At 29.9% G+C, this 19609-nt stretch overlaps 2 protein-coding genes across 2 annotated transcripts in view; both read right to left on the reverse strand.

Moving 5' to 3' along the window:
• Positions 1-11939, reverse strand: part of LOC117170378 (plastin-3) — a 56063-nt gene extending 44124 nt beyond the window's left edge. The window contains exon 1 of the mRNA XM_033357139.1: positions 11620-11939. Coding sequence (XP_033213030.1) covers positions 11620-11670 — 51 coding nt within the window. The 5' untranslated portion in view covers positions 11671-11939. The remainder of the gene's footprint in view (positions 1-11619) is intronic.
• Positions 11940-14930: 2991 nt separating this feature from the next.
• The window catches only part of LOC117169625 (lysine-specific demethylase lid), a 77273-nt gene continuing 72594 nt past the window's right edge, over positions 14931-19609 (reverse strand). Inside the window, exon 18 of the mRNA XM_033356089.1 lies at positions 14931-14969. Within this exon, the coding sequence (XP_033211980.1) occupies positions 14946-14969 (24 nt within the window). The 3' untranslated portion in view covers positions 14931-14945. The remainder of the gene's footprint in view (positions 14970-19609) is intronic.

The following is a 19609-nucleotide window of genomic DNA, read 5'->3' on the forward strand; positions in this document are numbered from 1 at the left end:
ACCGCGGTCATTGAATGAGAAAGCAATGGCCTCCAGAAAAACTCGATTTGGCTTCTATATATCGCAGAAATCCAAGCCGATTAGACTTATGCTCAAAAGAATTATGATTCATCGATCCATATGTATGCGAAAAACGTCACTCTACTCAACGGTTCAAAAACTACGTTACGCTTTTTTGGAAACTTTTGCACTCCTCCTCTTCTTCGTATAGATTATCATATGAAGCTTGAACCCCCAGGGTGACGTCAGAAATACAAGCAACCCCTCCCTTTTAAATCATATTTTTATCTTCGATTTCATTTGATAAACGTCTTAAACGAAACGCAGAATATAACAAAAATGATATTTTAGCAGTCTTCACAGACCAAAATGCTCTCAAAGCAGGGGGAAAAGGAAGATTTTTTCAAAAAAAAAAGGAGAGTAATAGGAAAATAATTTCTTTTAAAACAAATTAATGTATAGGTGCCATATTTAATTCAGTATTAAATGCTTAAGATCTCAAGTCGAAATATATTGCATTTTCAACACAATAGTTGAATTTTCAACAAAAAAATTGAGTTTTCAATCTAAAAGGTCAAATGTTTTGGGTAAAAAATTAGTTTTACAACCGAAAAGATGAATTTTCAACCAAGATGATTCTTCAATCACATAGTTAAATTTTCGACGGCAAAAAATTAATTTGAGATCAAACAGTTGCACTTTCAACCAAATCATTGAATTTTCAAGCTAAAAGACGAATCTTTTAGAAGACAGTTGAATGTTCAATTTAAAAGGGTTTATTTTCTATCCAAAAAAAACAAACGTTTAACAAAACAGTTACATTTTTAACAAAATCATTAAATCTTCAACAAAATAGTTGATATTTTAACCAAAGAAGGATTTTAATTTGTAAAAAAAAAACAGTTAAATTCAACCAAAAGGATGAATTTTTAAATAAATATTTGAATTCTCAACCAAAACAGATTAATTTTTAACCAAACAGTTTTAAATTTAAACCAAAAAAAGATTATATTTCCACTAAAAGAGATGGGTTTTTAAACGAAAAATACGAATTTTCAACAAGAAAGTCTAATTTTTAATCAGAAAAGATTTTTTTGTCAAAATAGGAAAAAAATTGCAACCAAACTGTTGAATTTTCTATGGAAATAATAGATATTTCTTCCCAAAAAGACAAATTTTTAACAAAACAGTCGATTGTTAAACCAAACAGTTTAATTATAAGTTTACAACCAAATACATAAATTTTCAACCAAATTGTTAAATTTTCAACTAAACAAATAATGTTTTAAGCTAAAATGATGAAAAGATCAAAAAAATTAATTTTCCACCAAAATGAGAACAAATTTTCAAGGGAAGAGATAAATTAATTATAAAACTCTTTAACTATAAAAGATAAACACTCAGACAAAAATAGAATAATGCATTTTTTAAGACAGAAGTAAATTTTTAAACAATAACATAAATTCTGAATCAAAAAGATTTATTTTTGATAAGAAAATACGAATTAAAAAAAAATACATGTATCTTCAACCAAATTGTTGAATTTATAACTAAAAACGATCAATTCTCAACCAATAATGCAATAGTCACCTTTTTAATTAAAACAAAAAATTAATTGTCAACCCCCAACAAAAATTTAACAAACTAGATGAAGTCTGGACCAATAATATAATACTAGACTTTTTAATTAAGAATAATGAACTTTTAACGATAAATACTAAGATTTTAATATTGGTTTCTATTAATTCAGTTCGCAATTAAGCGAAAAATCGGGAAACAGGGACAGTTTTTCGAAAACAGGGGGAAGAAAATAAAATGGGGAAATAGGAAAAAGAGTGTAAAATCTGCTATATGCAGATAATTTACCTGTAAAATAAAATCACTCATTTTTATTTTTTTAAGCATTACAAAAAATTGTTGTTCAAATTTATGTTTTCCATTTGTGATGTCACATTATGCTTTAACCCCCCCCCCCCCCCCCCCCCCCCAAGGCCATAATCTTCTCCCACCCACATATGCCTCATGGCAGTGTAGCGTATTTTTCGAACGACCCCCACTCTGAGTATGCCGACTTTGCAGCTAAACGTGACAACGGTATCAGCCATCTGAGAAAGAAGAGGTGTGGTTCAAACATATTTGGGAATATCAAGTTGAGGTTGAAATGCTCGTTATACCGTTATGAGATTACGAGACAGAAATGTCTGCTTGCTGAGGTACTTAATTTATGACTATAGCATTCGCCGATATGTGTGTTTGTGTAAAATTATACATATGAACGTATAATAATCTATCAATCAGGGTTGCTACTGAAGTCCGGTTTCAAAATCCCATGACTTTTCGAACACTGAGAAAAGTGGATTATACCGTTTATGAACTTGGATTTTAACTTTTGGATCAGTGATCGATAGATGTTAAGCCGCAAAATGTAGATATTAATTTTTATAACCCAGGATTTAAGTAAATAACATCCATATTGTACGTCTTAATATCTATGTATTTCTGCCACAAGGCGGTAAAACTCTTTGATCAATTTTGTTGCAGGTAATTTCAAGATGGGGTTCCATCTTGTTCGTAGTTGGGGTACGAAACTCGTCGATTGTTTTTGCCGCGAAACTGTAAACAAAATTGACATTAGGTGACGTTTCGTACCCCAATTCCAAGGGAAACGATACCTTATGAAGTGGTACCATACATGCTACTAAGAATAATTTTTGCTGCAGGTATATGGTTCCCTGAAATTAGCGTTAGATTCACACTTTGTTTTACAATTTTAAAATCCAAGATCACAAATGGTATAATCCATTTTTCACAGTATGGTTATCCAGACTTACTTTTAAAAAAATTTCAGGACTAATTTTTTTAAATACAGTCAGTTATACTGCACATTCTAGTGGTCCCAGAATAATTTACCTACAGAAAAATCCCCACGAAATGGGGATTTTTAAAAAGAAAGAAAAAAAGTATGATAAAAAAAAATATCCAGGTTTAAGGAAACGGATGTGGAAGTTGACGCTGAGTCAGCCCTAAGCTAAAATTGCTAAATGTGAATGAAAACGTTTGATTATAAAAAATCAGATCCAAGAAAAAAATGAAGATCAAATTATGCCTGACATTTTTTGCTAAAAATGAAAAAAAGATAAATATTTTTTTCATTAAATGACAACAATTTCAAAAAATATCAATGCTAAAAGGTTTAAAAAATTATTACAAAGGGCAAATTGTAACTAAATTATATTTCAATTTTTAGTGAATTTTTAAAAATTATTGTCTCAGAAATTTATATTTTGAAAAAATTCACGTTTTTCGATTAAATTGTCCCAACTTGGTGCATTGCTGTAGATAAACAAAATATATCAAATTGTGCCGATTTAACCCACCCCCAATTTCTATAAGGTTTTCACAAATTAACCATAACTTTTGCGACTTCTAAAAATTTAATTTCCAAATAAATTTGTAATATTCCCAGATTCAAAATTGTTGTTTTTGACTTCTTTTAATGTAATTTTTTCAGTTATAAGCCTTTGAAATTGACAATTCTTTAATTTCTACTTAAAATTGTTTAATTTTCTATGAATTATAAAGCGAAATTGCACAGTAACTGTACGTTGTGTAAGATCTACAGAAAAGTTATGCTGCCACTATTTTGACAGGATTTCCTGTAAATTTAACTCTAATTTTTCTCCGTTCATGAAATTGTCTAATTTATAACTTATCAATATTCAAATTATTCCCTTTTTCTGTTTTAAATTGAGAATTGTTCTAAACTTTAAATTTGTTGCAATCTTGTGCACTTCGTAAGAAATCTAAAATAAGAAGATTTATTAAAAAATTTCCTGTTTAGAAGACATGTTACCCACTTGATGCATTGAAAGCTTGTTTTACATTATAAAATTCTGTAATTTTAAATATACTTCAACTGTAAAATATGTCGGATGAAGGCTGCGGATTTCAAATTGTTTAAATACATGTCAGGAAAAAAATGTAATAATTTCCAGAAATGACAGACAACTTGGTAAATCACATTTTTATTTAATAAAAAAGAACCGCTAATAAAAATTAATAGATAAAACGATGAAAAAATGATCATTTTCTTCAAGTTCTCACATAATTGAGCCAAATTATTTAGTTATATGAAAATATAGCAATAGGTAGCAATTTACTTACATATTTTTAATTCATTAACTTAATTATTCAATAAAAAAAATAACTTGTATTATTTCTTGATATAAATAGATAGAGGTTTTGTTAAAATCAAGGTCTCCTTATTTTCAACAAATATTCCTATTTAATTATCATAAGCTTAACTGCAACAATACGATATAAATTAATCGACAGCATTGTAATTCACGTCTGGAGTCTCTTTTCTACAGAGTGCGTTCACTATTTTTTGTCCTTGTTATTTCAAATAGTACTTAAGACGAATTTATGGTTACGAGAATGACATAATCGGCCTCCACTCGACTGTATTACATCGTTCATTATACATTTTATTTCTTTACTCACTAGCATTGACTCTCACTTCAAATTCCATGAATTTGATAATTTTTTCTATTCAATTCTTCTTGAATTATTCTGTATAATAATGAGATATATCTTATATTTAATTAACTATGTAGTAATAATTTCCGGGAATTGCCACGATTGTGGTTTAACAGAAATATTAAAATAATATTAATAATTCGAAGATAAACTCAAATGTTTCAAAAAAATTCTTTAAACGTTTAGGTTGGCCCAATAAAAAAATTTTAACTTTGCAAATAAATTTCTTCATCCTGGTAAAAAAAACTAGTGCCACAATTATCTCTTTTTTTTAATTGTTAAGAGGTTCCGCTAGGCTGTTTTATGCCCGAAAAAAGTTGTCCTTGTATTACAGTTTTTTAAATACAAATTTAAGGCTAAGAAATTTTTTCACCCCTAGAAAGTATTTGTTATTTATTGAGGAATAAGCCTTAAATTGTATGAAACAAGCCAAACAAATGTATTGGCCTGAAAGGGCTCCGGAACCATTTTTTTTGTAGAATAATATACACACGATTTCTTCTAAAATATAAAGAAAATATTCTCCATCAGCGATCAATTTAAAATGCACAGTGACAGAAAAAAATCTTGAATTTCGAAATACACCAAAAATACACATATGGCTTAGTCCATAGATTCCTACGGTACTTTAAAATGTATTTTAGCTATAATTTTTCTGAAAAGAATGTAACCTTTTATAACTGTTTACAAATAAAGTCACTATAGTAACTTTTTGAAACGAAAATATCACTGTAGTGAACTTTAAATCATATTAAACTCATTTGAATTCAAACTGAATTTTTTTGGAGTTAATTTGAAATCAATAAATAAAGAATTGACGATTTCAATATATTTTGTTAATATTTTAGGATTATTTTCAATTCAATTGAGATCGAACTAATTTCAAATAATTAAAATTCTTACATTTTTTTAATCAAACTGTAGCAAAAATGTTATTGTCTTAATAAAAACACCATTATAGACTTTAATCATTTTTTTCGATAAATCCGAAAAAAACACAAGATAGAGAATAATGCCCTCAAACTTTTTTAAAGAACTTTTCAAGTGAAACAAATTTGCTCTTGACTTTTTCGTATCACATCTTGTTATTGCAAAAAATGTAAATTTTCACTTTTCACCTGAATTCTTATGTGTTTATTTTGAATTCGTTTTAATTCATCCGAAATTATTGTAAATTTCTTTGTATTTTTTTAATTCTTTGAAATCTAATAGATTATTATTTATATTGATAATGTAGTCACTTTTAGTCAATATTAGTCAGAGAATACTTCGCATTTTATAAGAAATTCTTAATTGTAATAAAATTATAAATTTTTGCTTGCTAGCGAATTTCTAAACAATTTTTAAAAATAAAATAAAAAATGAAGGGGGGAAAGGGAAAATGAGCAAACTGATAACTTTCTGAAAATGGGATTTTTTGCTGGAAAATTGTAAAAAAATTAAATACACATCATGTTTGAAATCTTATTTTTTACGGTAGCAGTAGGAATGCCTTAAACTTACATTTTCATATCCATTAAAAATTAAGACTTTTTGTCAATGTCTTCACGGATTAATAAAAAGAATGAAAATTAGATTATTTATCACTTCCTACACGCGAAAAATCATCTGTCACACTGTGACATCGTCTCATTGGAAATTGATGTTCTCGGACCTGAATAAATTTGGCCTATAAAGCATGTGACTGAAGTTGGCAAGGTTAAGGAAATTATAAAATTTCCGAAATGTCGTTTAGTGATTATCACAGTTCGAAAATATTTTCTCATAACTGGAAGCGTCTTTTTAATCAAACTTTTTTGGTATCGATTAATTAATACGTCATTTTGCAAGATAAATTTTTTTTTTAAATTGCGATTTCTATTTTGCGCAATATTTTTCGCTCTACTGCACGATTGCCATTTTGTCTCGCAACTCATTCTGCATTTGCAGCCTTCTTTATGGCAATATTTTTTGAGAAAAATGAAGAAATTTAGGGGGCAGCGTTTGTAAAATTGAAAGATTCCTATTTGGATTGGGGATCCCAATGTTGACTTATTAGAAACTGCAACTGAAAAGACTTTGCTTTTTAGTATTTGCGTATTTTCAATGATAACCACTGGTATCACTTATGATAATGCACCGGCTGCATGTTGAGAGTACTTGTCCTAGTAATGTTATGAAAGACTTTAGATTTAAGTCCACTCGAGTTCACTTGGTTCGCTATTCTATCGACGTTTAATTGCACAATAATTGGAATTCCTTTGTGTCTGACATCATTATGGGACACAATCAGACTGCAGCACAGAATGCACTCTTCAGAAGCGAGATTCTGAAACTGTTCAGAAAATCAGTTCCAATAATTAAAAAGTAAGCAAAAAGCGTAACAACAGTTAATTTTCAAATGAGAAAGATGAATCTTTCACAAGAAAAAAAATGTGCCGCGTTCGTTTCGCTCGCAAGTTTGAGCGCGCCTAGGGTGCGCGACGGTTGGTTCTCGCGCTTCGCGCTCGATTGTACATTTATCTCGCGCTCGATTATGTATTTACCTCGCGCTACGCGCTCAGTCTTTATATTTTCGTACATTCTTGCGCAAACATTTTTAAATTAACACTCAAAACGTCCACCACTTTAATTTTGTGATTGTGAATTCTCTTCCGTTAAAAGAGCTTACCTCGAGAGTTTGATTGCACCTACGGCACGCGACTGATGGCAATCGCACTCCGCGCTTGGTCTTTGAATTTCTTCCGCATTCTGACACATGCCTTTTAAAATCAAAGGTGAACGGAACGACAACTGTAATTTTGTGATTTTGAACTCTCTTTTTTTAAACCTCTTTTGGCTTTAACTAACACATTCTCATCACGTATTTCGTGCTTCGCACTCGATTTTGTCCAACATGTCAACTTTTCTCCATTATACACAAAACTTGTATATCAATTATAATACATTTTAAATGTAACTCTGTCTGGGATTATTTATTAAAAAAATTACAAAATAAAAAGCAAATTGTATTTATCATGATTATTTTTGTATTTGTTTCTTATTTTGCTTTAAACTGTATTCTAAGCTGCTCTGAAACATGTATCATTTCAATAAATATATATCATTACAATTCATAATATGCATAAAAATTGAATCATACTAATTATTATTTCCTACTTTTTATAATTTTTTATTTTTAATGTTGTTTTTTACGATTAAATAAAAACTACTGCGCATCTGCATAGGGTCTAATACAGGAACCTATATAGGGTCCTGTATAGGAGCCTATGTCCTCTTTCGTCTTTTCTGTGTTTTTTCCAAAAAGTAAATTTTTGAATTTTTAATCATATGTTTGACGATTAAAAGAAAATCTACTCGTCCTATAGAAAAATGATTAATAATAAATTTATAGATCTTTTCAGGCGAACAACTTTTGTCTGATAATTTAAGTTCATACCTTGTGTCGTTTTTTCAAAAAAATTAAATATTTTTATTTTGAATGGTATTTTTTACGACTAAAGCAAAAACTAACTTTCCTATCAAAAATTATAGCTGTTTTTTTGATGAACAAGTTTTGTCTCATTTTTTTCGTAGCTTATATCGAAAAGTGATTCATTATAAATTTGCAGTTATTTCCAGGGCGCGCAATTTGAGCTTTTTCATTTTTTTCTATCTTGCATAGTTTGACCAAAAAATGGAATTTTTGGACTTTTAATTATTTTTGGTGCGATCAAATTTGGAATGTTCAAATTTTCGACCAAATTAACAAAGTTGTTATCATAGCCCTGTAGGGTTTTCAAAAATCGAAGTTTTTCTTCTCTTAACTTTTTTTTATATCATGCGTTGTTTGGCTTAAAATGTTCATTTTAGTTTGGTTTTTTGGATTTTGAAAATGATATAACTCTAGTAATTTTTGATTTTTCGAAAAAAGTCATTACGATAAATTGTTAAATTTTTTGAATACTATGAACAACCGTACAGAGAATTTTTGAATTTTTAAAAAAGTGGTCTCAAAAATATTCAAAACGTACCCACTTTTTGAATTTTCATCCAAAATGTCTAGCTAACGAACTTGGCCTTTAGTTTAGGACACTAAACGAGTTTACCAAAGGGCAAACTAATAGATTAATTTTTTCAAAAGTCATCGTGTTCACAGACAGACATAAATACATACAGAATAATTCGTCAAAACCTGTTTTTCGGATTCTGGGGGTCTCAAAACGTGGACATTTGACAAAAACTTGGGGGGAGGGGGGTCAAATTTTACAAAAATCTAATATCTTCTCTGATGAGAGAAATAATTTTTTCGAACAAAAATTGAGTTCTTAACCCAAGAAATTAACTTTTAAGAAAGCAGTTCAACTTTCAACGGAGCAATTGAGTTTTCATGAAATAAATATGAATTCTTAACAAAAAAATGTAATTTTTAATAAAAAATATTTTAATTCCACCAAAAAATAATGATTTTCAATATTTTAACCCGCAATCAAAATAAATTGATTTGGAACAAAAAGTTTGCATTTCTGTTTAAAAGGAATGAATATTCATACTAAGAAAGAAAAATTTGCTACTAAGAAAGATTTTGTAATCAAGAAAGAAAAAAATTGTAACCAAAATGTGAACTTTTCCAAGGAAAAATGCTATTTAAAAAAAAAACAGTTAAATGTTTAACACAAAAATATGAATTAAAAACAAAATAGTTTATTTTCAATAAAATAGCTGAATTTCCATTAATTAAATTTTTCACCAAAATAGATGAATTCTGAAACAAAAATATAATAATCGACTCATGAATTAAAAAAAAAATTTATCACAAAATATAACTTTTTTTTAAATTCAAAACGAAAAATTCTCTATCTAAAAAAACAAATTTTGGATATAAAAACATGATTTTAACAAAATAGTTGAACTTTCAAAATAATAATTTCATTTTGAATTAAAATAGATGAATTCTGTATCCACATCACAATAGAAAACTTTTTAATTATAATCAAGAACCTTCAATCAAAACAGATGACTTTTCTGCAAAAAAAAAACTTTTAAACCAAGAGGAAATTAAGCCGAAAAACGAGAAAGAGGAAGTATCTTGAAAACCAGGGAAAGGGGGGAAGTCGAGAAAAGAGTATGAAGTCTGCTATTAGCTTTAAATTTATATTTATTATTTATATGTCACATTACTGTAACACTTCCTAAACGACAGTAGGTGAATAGGGATAGCACACTTGAATTCTCGAGTAAGGTCTTAGAAATAGAGCAATTGCAAATTTCAAGAACTCGCAGATATAGTTAAAGAATGAAGCGTGAGATCTCGAGCATTACGCCAAAAAAATTAATTAAAATTCTTTAGGAATACAAGACAACACAAAAAATTCTAAAGAGAACTGTTATATTGAAGTAAATAGCATTAAAATATTCAGTGTCTTGACAGTGCCATTACTAAGGGAAAGACTCGTTAGCCTATTTTGGCTTTCTTAGAAAAACAAATTAACTCCCAATATGATCTACACTAAATGTCTCACCAAATTAAGTAGAAAGCAATGCAATGTAATTTCTAAATACAACATTATGTGTCACTAATGGTTACAGTGAATTATCAAAGGTAAAAAAGTCAATTTGGCCTTTTACGAACAAATAGATTGACGCTGAAGTTGATACTTAAATTTGTATTCCTTATCTGTTTCCAACTTTGAAATAGAAATTTTAAAGGAAAAACCACAAAAATTATAATTTGACTTTTTTTACACGAAAAGGTTGAGTAGTCGCTCTACATATCATTTACCTAAAACCTGAACAAACTTTTAGATCTGATTACCATGAGATATCATAAAATTTCATATCTTGATCAAGATATCATTGCCCCCAATAATTCCAGTTGTCAGAAAATTAAGTCTTCCAATTTGACACATTCTGAACATTCTCTCGAATTAGGCTTACTTTTGAGGATTGGCGTTTTACAGTATTTGCAAGAAGGATGCGATAAACCATCTGCGAGTAATTGATTCTGCATCAAAGCATGAAGAGTCAACTAGTATGAAGCTGTCCGAAGACCGGACTAAAACTGACACTCGTGTGTAAATGACGTAGCTTCGCTGACCACGTGACTCGCTTACGAGTCTCAGTTGAGCAGGTGTGCTATGACTTTGTTCGGTTTTATACCTGACGAGTATAAACCGGCTGAATTTTCAACAGGCTGTGATGGAATGTGACACACGTGTTGTCCATGAAGTAAAAACTTCTAAAGAGATTAGGGGGTTTCCTGAGCTACAAGTCACCTATTGTTGGCTTTTGCCCCTCTCTAAATTTGAATTATTGAGAAATAGGTCACTGAATCAAATAAGTAAGGATTTCACTGATGAAGAGTGAAAGAGTTTTTATGTTTTAAACTCAAAGCTTTCAAATCTGATTGATGACTTGTGACATTATGTGGGTGTGGTTTGGAGCAATAACTACCTGGTTGAGATTTTCGGTGATTTTATTGTGAAGCTTGACTGGTTAACTATGAAAGGTATTCCTTTAATCATCAGGGACTTTTTTCTACCTCTAAAGTGCATTCTTCAGACGTTAACTCATGGTTATGACCTAACATTGAATAAAATCTCAGAAAATTATCAAAATTCTCAGGACACATAGGACCTATACATTGCTGAAGATACTTTGCTCTTAATTCCATCATCTAGAAAAAAAGTTTAAGAAAGTACTCCATCAACTCATATTAAATTGCAAACTTCTAGTCAAATCAGCATTGACTCAACATCTCCAGCCTCCATCCTTCCAACCTTACTTACACCCCTATCTTTGCATTTTTTCCTCAAACATCGACTAGTGAATACTTAATTGGAAATTTCTAACTTGATGATCCGCACAAGTGTCAGTAAAAGGGTGACCAGCCGGTAAAAAGGATTTAGCAATCAGAGGGCGATGACACCCGGCGTGGTATCCGACAGGCCACGAGGGTGGGTGTTCTGGATTTCTGTGAGGGTATACCACCATCCCATGCAAGTAGGGATCAATAAAAAGGTTCAAGCGACTCTAGTTTATGATTTATATTCCACGTTGCTTGAGTAGCGGTTCTTTGGAAATTGGGTAATGGGCATCTATCAAACTGATGATGTTACTCACCGCCTGGAATTGTTCCAGCAGCTCCTGCCGGTCATCTATGGCGGTGGCCATGTTGCCCGAATGCTTCCTTTGCAATCCTAATCACTCGTCCCACCCAACCCTATAGGGTCCTTGCAGCCGGGATGAACACTTTTTTGTTGGCTGGTGGTCTGGATTTTGAGAACTTGATCTCTAAAGTATCAGCTCACATTAGACACACTCCTATTTTTTTTAAACTGATATAACTGATAAGTGATAGCACAGCGTGTCCTTTAATCACACACTCCCCGCGTCGTGTTGATACGCGACGAGAGGCTTACAAACTAGACCCAACCACGCAATGCCGCAACGAATACTGACGTATCCTTAGCTGCGAGCATGAGCGGCTTCAATAAGTGTCTGAGCAACCAGGGATGACTATAGCGTGTTATGAACCCTGGGATTTGGTTTAGATTCGAGTTGAGCTATTTATATAGGTAATTGATGAATGAAGGGTTCATAAAACCAAGCTTACTCTTCTTTGTTACACTGTTGGGAAAACATGCTATGTTCGTAAGGGAACTTCTATTATTTACGTAAGAATGATTTTTAAAAGTTTGGACCTCCCCCCCCTGCTATAAGGGCTGGCAAAGTTGCCCCCCTCCCGCCCTTACTCCTACTGCATGAGTAAGATTTTACATTTTTTACTCAACATATTAAATATAAATCAACTATTGTCAAGTAAACGAGGTTTCAAGGGATTTTGTATTTTGAAGTATTTCCAAGGACAACAAAGTATTTCAAAGATTTACCAAATTCTTACGAAATCTAACGAGATTTCCAGAGATTCACTATAAAAACTAGAGATCTCTTTTTTCACGGCATCATTTTTTTCATGACCTGTTTTTGAACAGGATAACCTCATGCTGTTATTTTCAATGCAAAACAAACGATTCTGGGATCCAAACAGTGGTCTCATTTTAATGCCACTCAAGACAGTTTTTTCTGAGGCTCATTGTAATACCTGAAACTAGCCCTGAAATAATGCTTTGTTTTTACAGTGTTCAAAAGCATTAACGAATTTCAAGAGTTTGAAGTCACCTATAATAATTTCAGAGAGAATCAATTTTTTCTGGATTTCAAAGGCCGAAAAAATTGGACGAATATTGAGGGATTTTAAGGAATTCAGCCAATTTTCTCAGATTTCAAGGGATTACTCGAAATTTCAAGATATTTAAAAATAAGTCACAGGTTTATATAATGTCAGGGGATTTTAACGGGATTGCCCTTGCATGAACCAACTTTAGAGGTCTTCATTTGTTTTCCGTTTTATTCTGTTAGGTTTTGAATTCAGATGCCTCGAGTTTTGCAATTATATAATTATTTTGAATATCTCAGATTATCCTGAAATGTCCATTATGTACATTTAGGATTATAAATTGGAAATTATAAGCATCCTTTTTAATATGCGTTTAATCAAAATCTTAAGAGACGTGTTTTGAAACGTGTGTCACAAACTTTTTATGGTTTTGTTTTTACACAGTATAATTTCATTGGAAACTGGTCTGCACACGAAAGAGTAACAACTCCCCACCCCCTCTCGCTCCACTTGTTGGTTCTATAATACTATGATTAAATAATGATACATTATTTGTGGCTGCGTAACCCTCAGTAGCATGAGATGACATGTTTGCTGGTTTAGTGACTTTGGACTCCGTAAATAATGAAGAAGATTTACGTCTAATGGAAATTTAAATCTTCATCACTTACGCACCCTAAAGTCACTAAACCAAAAAGCTTGTCAATTACTCTTAATAATATTTATTAATTTTATTTTCAACTCTTCCAGAATTAAATTTCAAGGTATGTTAAATTTGAAGTAAAGGGTTCTAAGAATAAAAAAAAATGTAGCATCCTGGAATATGCTAATCTTCTGCGTTGATAGGAACATTGTTATTTTATCATGCATAATATCCTACAGGAAACATCTACTACTGGAAAATAAAATTTTCGAACCAAACTTTTTTTCCTTATTCTGTAGTTATATCAGACCTTTCTCAATCTTTGTTTATTAGATTAATTTATTTTTTCTGCAAACTTTCCAATAACACACATTTCCAGATGTTTCGGATAACTGATAAAACTAGTTGTCGAATATTTTGGGATTAAAATTAAACTTCGCACTCTGTTTACCTCAGGGTAGATTCAAGCAAGTGTATTGATTAGTTTCCAAATTTGCAACAATCTGCCTTTGTTCAGGAAAAAATAACCAAAATTTTACGAAAAATTACTTAATAACTGAACTTTACTTAATTTGATAACTTCATGACATTGTGCCGTGCCTTAAAATAAATTGTATGTAAGGAATAACTGATAATTTCTACGTGAAGTATACAAATAGAATTTAAGTAATTTAAAAAGAAAATGGTAACAATAGAATAAAGGGCATTAAATGTATTAACGTGCCCTTGAAAAGCTTTTTGCAAAGTGTGGCTACAGTGGAAAGTATTTAAACCTAGAAAGTTATACCTCCATTTTCGATCTAATAAGTCATTCTGGATCACTGTGACCCTGCGTAATTTTTGCTGAGGTTCCATTACAAAATTATGTGTCCAAAAAATCCACGAAAATTTTGAACTTAAGTTGAAACATAGGAAAATATATTCCAGTAATAGGAAGTTGCTACGTTCATTATTTGTATTTTTTTTTAATCGGTGAAACTTGTTTTTTCTTTTTTTTTTCATGTCATTTTTCTAAAAAATCATAACTTTTTAAATCTTGAATAGTTTGTGCTTTCAATATACAGTATTACTGTAAAAATATGATACTTTAGCGTAAAAATTAGTTCATAAATGGATCATTAAAAAAAGGTATTTATTTCGCATACTGGAAAAGGGCCTTTTTTAAAATGAAAATCAAGGCATTTTTATGTATAAAATCCATACTTTATTCAAGTTTATTGATTTTTATAAAGTGTAGTGATTTTAAACGTCAGAAAATTAGAAGTAGTTTAATAAGAAAATAATTGTACTCAAGTCGATAATTGCAATTAGTCCGTTTTTGTACAATTGGTACACATGTACAGACGATGTTCATCGCACATCGGACACATGATAAATTATAAGTTTATTAAAACTTTCAAGAAAAAACTAAATCCATAGTTTAAAATTACTTTACTTAAACTTTTTGAACTTTTTTCGCAAGAAAACAAAACACTTGTAATGCTGCACAAAGTACAATTCAGTCACACCAGGGTCACAGTGACCCTACGTTCACTTCGAACAGCTGACAAGCCGACAACGACACTCTTCTCCACCGGGAAAGCAACGGTAGTTATAGCCTACATTCGAAACCGATTTATGATGACGTCACAAGTTCCATTCTCTAGTTCGCTGAAAATAAATCTTACGTTTTAGTCATTGGACAGGGTCAAATTGACCCGGAATGACTTTTCAGAGTTAAATGTTTCTGAATGAGTATAATGACATTATTATCTTCTTCCACTTTTTCGAGGAAGGGAGCAATTTCAATTTTTGTATGGAGAATCGAGATAAAAAGAACTTAGCTTTTGTTTCAGTTAACAATATAATTTAATTTGGGAACAAAAAGATTAATCCAATCAAATATTGTTGAAATGGAATTTTTCTCTTTATAAGGTAATATATATATTTTTATCAATTTTCCTGGGTTTATTTTGCAAGATATATACATTTTGACGATTTGTTTACAGTTTTAATATGTATCGTAGATTTCTCTTCTAAGGAAAAAATGATTTATTTATTTATAATATTCATTATAAGAAAACTTGAAAGTTTTGAAAATTAAAATGCAAGAAAAATTAAATTTTTCTTCACGAATTATATTTTTATATTTCTTGAAAACTCTCAGTTTGTACGCCCCTGCCACGAGAGAGAAAAAGAAAGACAGAGAGAACTTCAAACATGCTGTATACTTCAAAGTCACAAAGAATCACTGACAAAGTGCCAGTAGGCAATCTCTGTCTAAAGTATGAAATACTTGAACTCCATTGTTAATAATACACAATAACAATGGCAAAAAAGAATTCTGATATTTTTCTTTTTATAGACAATATTGAATTCTAGATTGCGCATTTACTTTTTTCCTAACTAATGAAAAACATTTCAAGACGAAGCACTTGAAACTACAATGACTATGGTTTTTAAAGATTTTCAAGGTATTTTTTAAAGATACATATCACACACGATCGACCCAAATCAACAAGCTCAAGTATTTTGTATAAATATTATTATTCTTCAGCTTCTGTTTCACAAGAAATTGATAATATTTTGCAGACACATTATCATTTTTATTTGATCTTTATGGTGTATGCTGTTATCCTATCATAGAGTCAATACAGCGAATTTTTAGTTCCGGTATTTTCAATGAAAATTATTATCAGTGCCTATAAATAAGGTAAAAAAATTAATAAGGACAACTGATATATGTTTACAGTGAAGAGACATTCAAAAACTAACAAATAACACTTTATAAATACATTTCTGTACTTTTTAGACTCTCCGTTAACGAGCGTAGTATAATTATTAACTATGCACTATTCAATGTATGAGCTTATATTACCCACACTTTAGACGTGTAATGCACCTATGTTTATGCCACATTAAATACGAGTCCTCTCACGAGGATCCGGATTCTGGATAAGTAGGCACATAAATACCGAGTCTGTTTTCCCAGTACTTATAGTTGAAGATAATAAAAACATAGTCTACGATATAGGATTAGCATTTGTGTCAAAAGAACTCATCCCTTTTGAGTTATACTTATGCTTCTATTGAAAATATAAATTACATATGAAAAATTAATTAAATGTTGAAATGTAAAAAGCAGACATTATTAAATAAATGTTAGCTTTCAGTTGCAAGGAAAAATTAGTGCATAATTCAATGCTCATAAATCTGCTAATTTTAAAAGGCTAAATAATTATTCATATATTATTAATTTAAAAATCTAGATTTTTAAATTTGGTAGTAAAAGGTTCTATTGGATGTGAGTCACGCCTACCTCGAAAGGGAAATGGCTTAATGGTGTAATAATAATAATAATAATAATAATGATTAAAGCATTCAAAGTCTTTTCAGCTTTCCTTCTAATTGTTCTAAATATACTCTTCCGAGTTCTTTCATAATTTACTTTTATTCAAACTTAAATCAGTTCGCTCAAAGTTCAGGACTTATTAAAAAGATTTCTATGCAGCCGTTTTCAAAGCTTTATAAGTTGAGTAATTACTAATTTTACAAAGCGAAAGTCTGGTACAATTAACGTTAAGTATATACATTTATTTGGCTTCACAATTAGCAGCAAAGAAATTTGTTGTGTAGGTAACTAAGAAACCGAAACTTCCAGAACGGAAACCAAGTCAATATAGAACTTAATATCTCTTTAATGTTTTCAGAAAATACATATCTTTCTATTTAAGTGTTGAGAAATTAAATTTAGATATAATTCGACTCCGAACATCGAAAATTGAATTTTTAACTTAAAAGGAATAGAAGCTGCATTAGTTTCTATTTATATATCAGTAGATGAAATTATATTCGACTTATCGTTTCTTTGATTAAAAAAAAAAAATTATTTGATTGAATTTGGTTAATCTCATCATCCTCTTCGTGTATGTCATTATAATGTACTCCGGGTATACATTTTGATTGAGGAAAAAATTCCTGGTTCAAAAAAATGTGTTGAAAGTACAGAAATAGATAACCAATAAAATAAGAACTTTCAAGATAGCGAAACAATTGAAGCCCAAAACAATTCGATGAGAAATATTTATCCAGTTTCGATCAAATAGATTTGTCAGTTGACAATCTCAAACACTTAAAGTGACACTGGCCAAAAATTGCAGCTGCGGATTGCGATACAAAATTTAAGACCTTCAGTTTCAATAGAAATTAAAAATTAGGCCCAAAATATTGAGTCTGAATGCGATTGAAAAAAGATTTGGTTTCAAAAAGTTAGCCAATTTAGAGTACATTTTCTACTAATTTTAAGGTTGCAATTTAATATGCTTTAAAAAGTGACCTTCGGTAGAAATTGCAAATCAAATTTTCAATTTTTTATAAAAATAAAAACATGCTCCCGAGATCGGTATATGCTGAATAAGAATAATACATATATGGTTGATACCAAGAAATTGACCAGTTCCGAGAAAAAAGATTGGTTTTACAGTATCACACTACGACAGACAATTTTTTTCGCTGAAAAGCCGGAAAAAAATTATTTCATTAAATAATAATAATTTTAAAAAATATCGATGCTGAAGGGAAGAAAAAAAATATTAACACGCTCAAATCCTAACATAACATTTTAACTAAAATTTAAAGTAAACTTTTTTAATAGTATATTTAAAAAATTGTTCTTTTTTTTAATATAAAATTTCAAATTGAATGTGTTAAAAATTGAATATTTTATACTAGAACAAGATTGGAATAGAATTTGAAATTGAATAAAAGCGTTTATTGATAAATTTATTAATTTGAAGTTATTTCAAAATGCAAATAGTTTATAAGGTTTCAATCGAATATTAATAATTAATCATTAATTAATTTACATATACAGTTGAACGACTTAAAACGTTTTTTCTAACAAATGTTCAATTTCATACGCTTTCAATTGTTTCGTAATTGTTTAAGTCTTAAAAACTGAATTTTATGATTCTGTAAACTGAAAATGTACGCTTCAAAATAAAGACCCAAAATGGAAAATTTGTACGGTAAAAGATTTTAGAATTACGAAGTGTAGACTGAATAATTTTTTAATTTAAAAAATTAGCATTTGAACTTAACATTACAAATAGAATTTGAAACCGATCTTATTTTAAATTCGATTATATCATTTTGCTGCGAAATTTGTAATATTGTAAGTGCTTGATTAATTTTTTTTTTAATTTGTAAACAAGTTCACTGTCACTTCCCGGTTTCCTGGTCCAGCGGCCACCCTGTTATTTCAAAGGTCTCAATCGAGAAAGGCTGAAGAAAGATATAAAAAATTGTAAAGCGTTTTTTTATTAGTAATTCCATTTTAGGATATTTATCATGTTTTTAAGGACTTTTTCAACACCTTTCGACCTTATCGTCGAGAATTTACGATTTTTACTTGGTAGCACTTGGCAGACAGGAAATTGCGAGGGGAGTTCAAAAGGGCCCGGTAGTAAAATAAAGGAGTAAGGTTCTATGAGAAGATAATTATGCGGGATACACTGGGCTTTGCTCTCACGCTATCAAGTACGCAATCTCCTGCACGGTTCCTATTATACAAAGAAGGAAATTGTCAAACTCATATCCGATCAATCTTTCCAGAAAATGGTGAAACCCTCTACAATATTTCACAATTAATAAAATTATTATCAATTATTTATTTTGATTTTTTTTCACAGAAAAAATGTCCTATATTCACTCTTTTTTTTATTTATTCCAAGTTTTTTCCAGGTATAATTTTTCACAGTACGGAGCCTTTCAAGTATTTCGATTTTTTAACAATTTATTTATTTATTTATTTTATTTATAACCAAACAAGTTACTATAACTAATGTTTGACTTCAGTCCTTGTTAATGTATGAATGTGTAAAAATAGTACTATTTATATGTAAAATTGAATCAATTTTTTTTTTCATTTGTAAAAGTAATTTTATGAAAGAATCAGTAATTTCCTGATAGTACAAATTTCTAAGAATTTAATTAATATGTATAATTTAGAAAGCTTTGACAAGTAAAATTACAAGATATTCTTAAATATGTTATCACTATCAATTACTGAAGCCAATAAATAATACTAAAAATACGAATTTTTAAGTAAAAAAAATTATTTTGCATCAAAAAAGTTGAATTTTCAACTGGAGTATTAGTTGATTTTTCAACCAAAAACATCAATTTTCGACTCAAATGGTGAATCTTCAACTGGAATTGTTAATTTTTCAACAAAAAAGATTAATTGTGTACCGAAAAAGAAGAATTTTCAACAAAAAACATGGATTTTCAATCAAAAAGATAAATTTTCA

Source organism: Belonocnema kinseyi, chromosome 3 (assembly GCF_010883055.1).
Source record: "Belonocnema kinseyi isolate 2016_QV_RU_SX_M_011 chromosome 3, B_treatae_v1, whole genome shotgun sequence".
Classification (NCBI taxonomy): Eukaryota; Metazoa; Arthropoda; class Insecta; order Hymenoptera; family Cynipidae; genus Belonocnema; species Belonocnema kinseyi.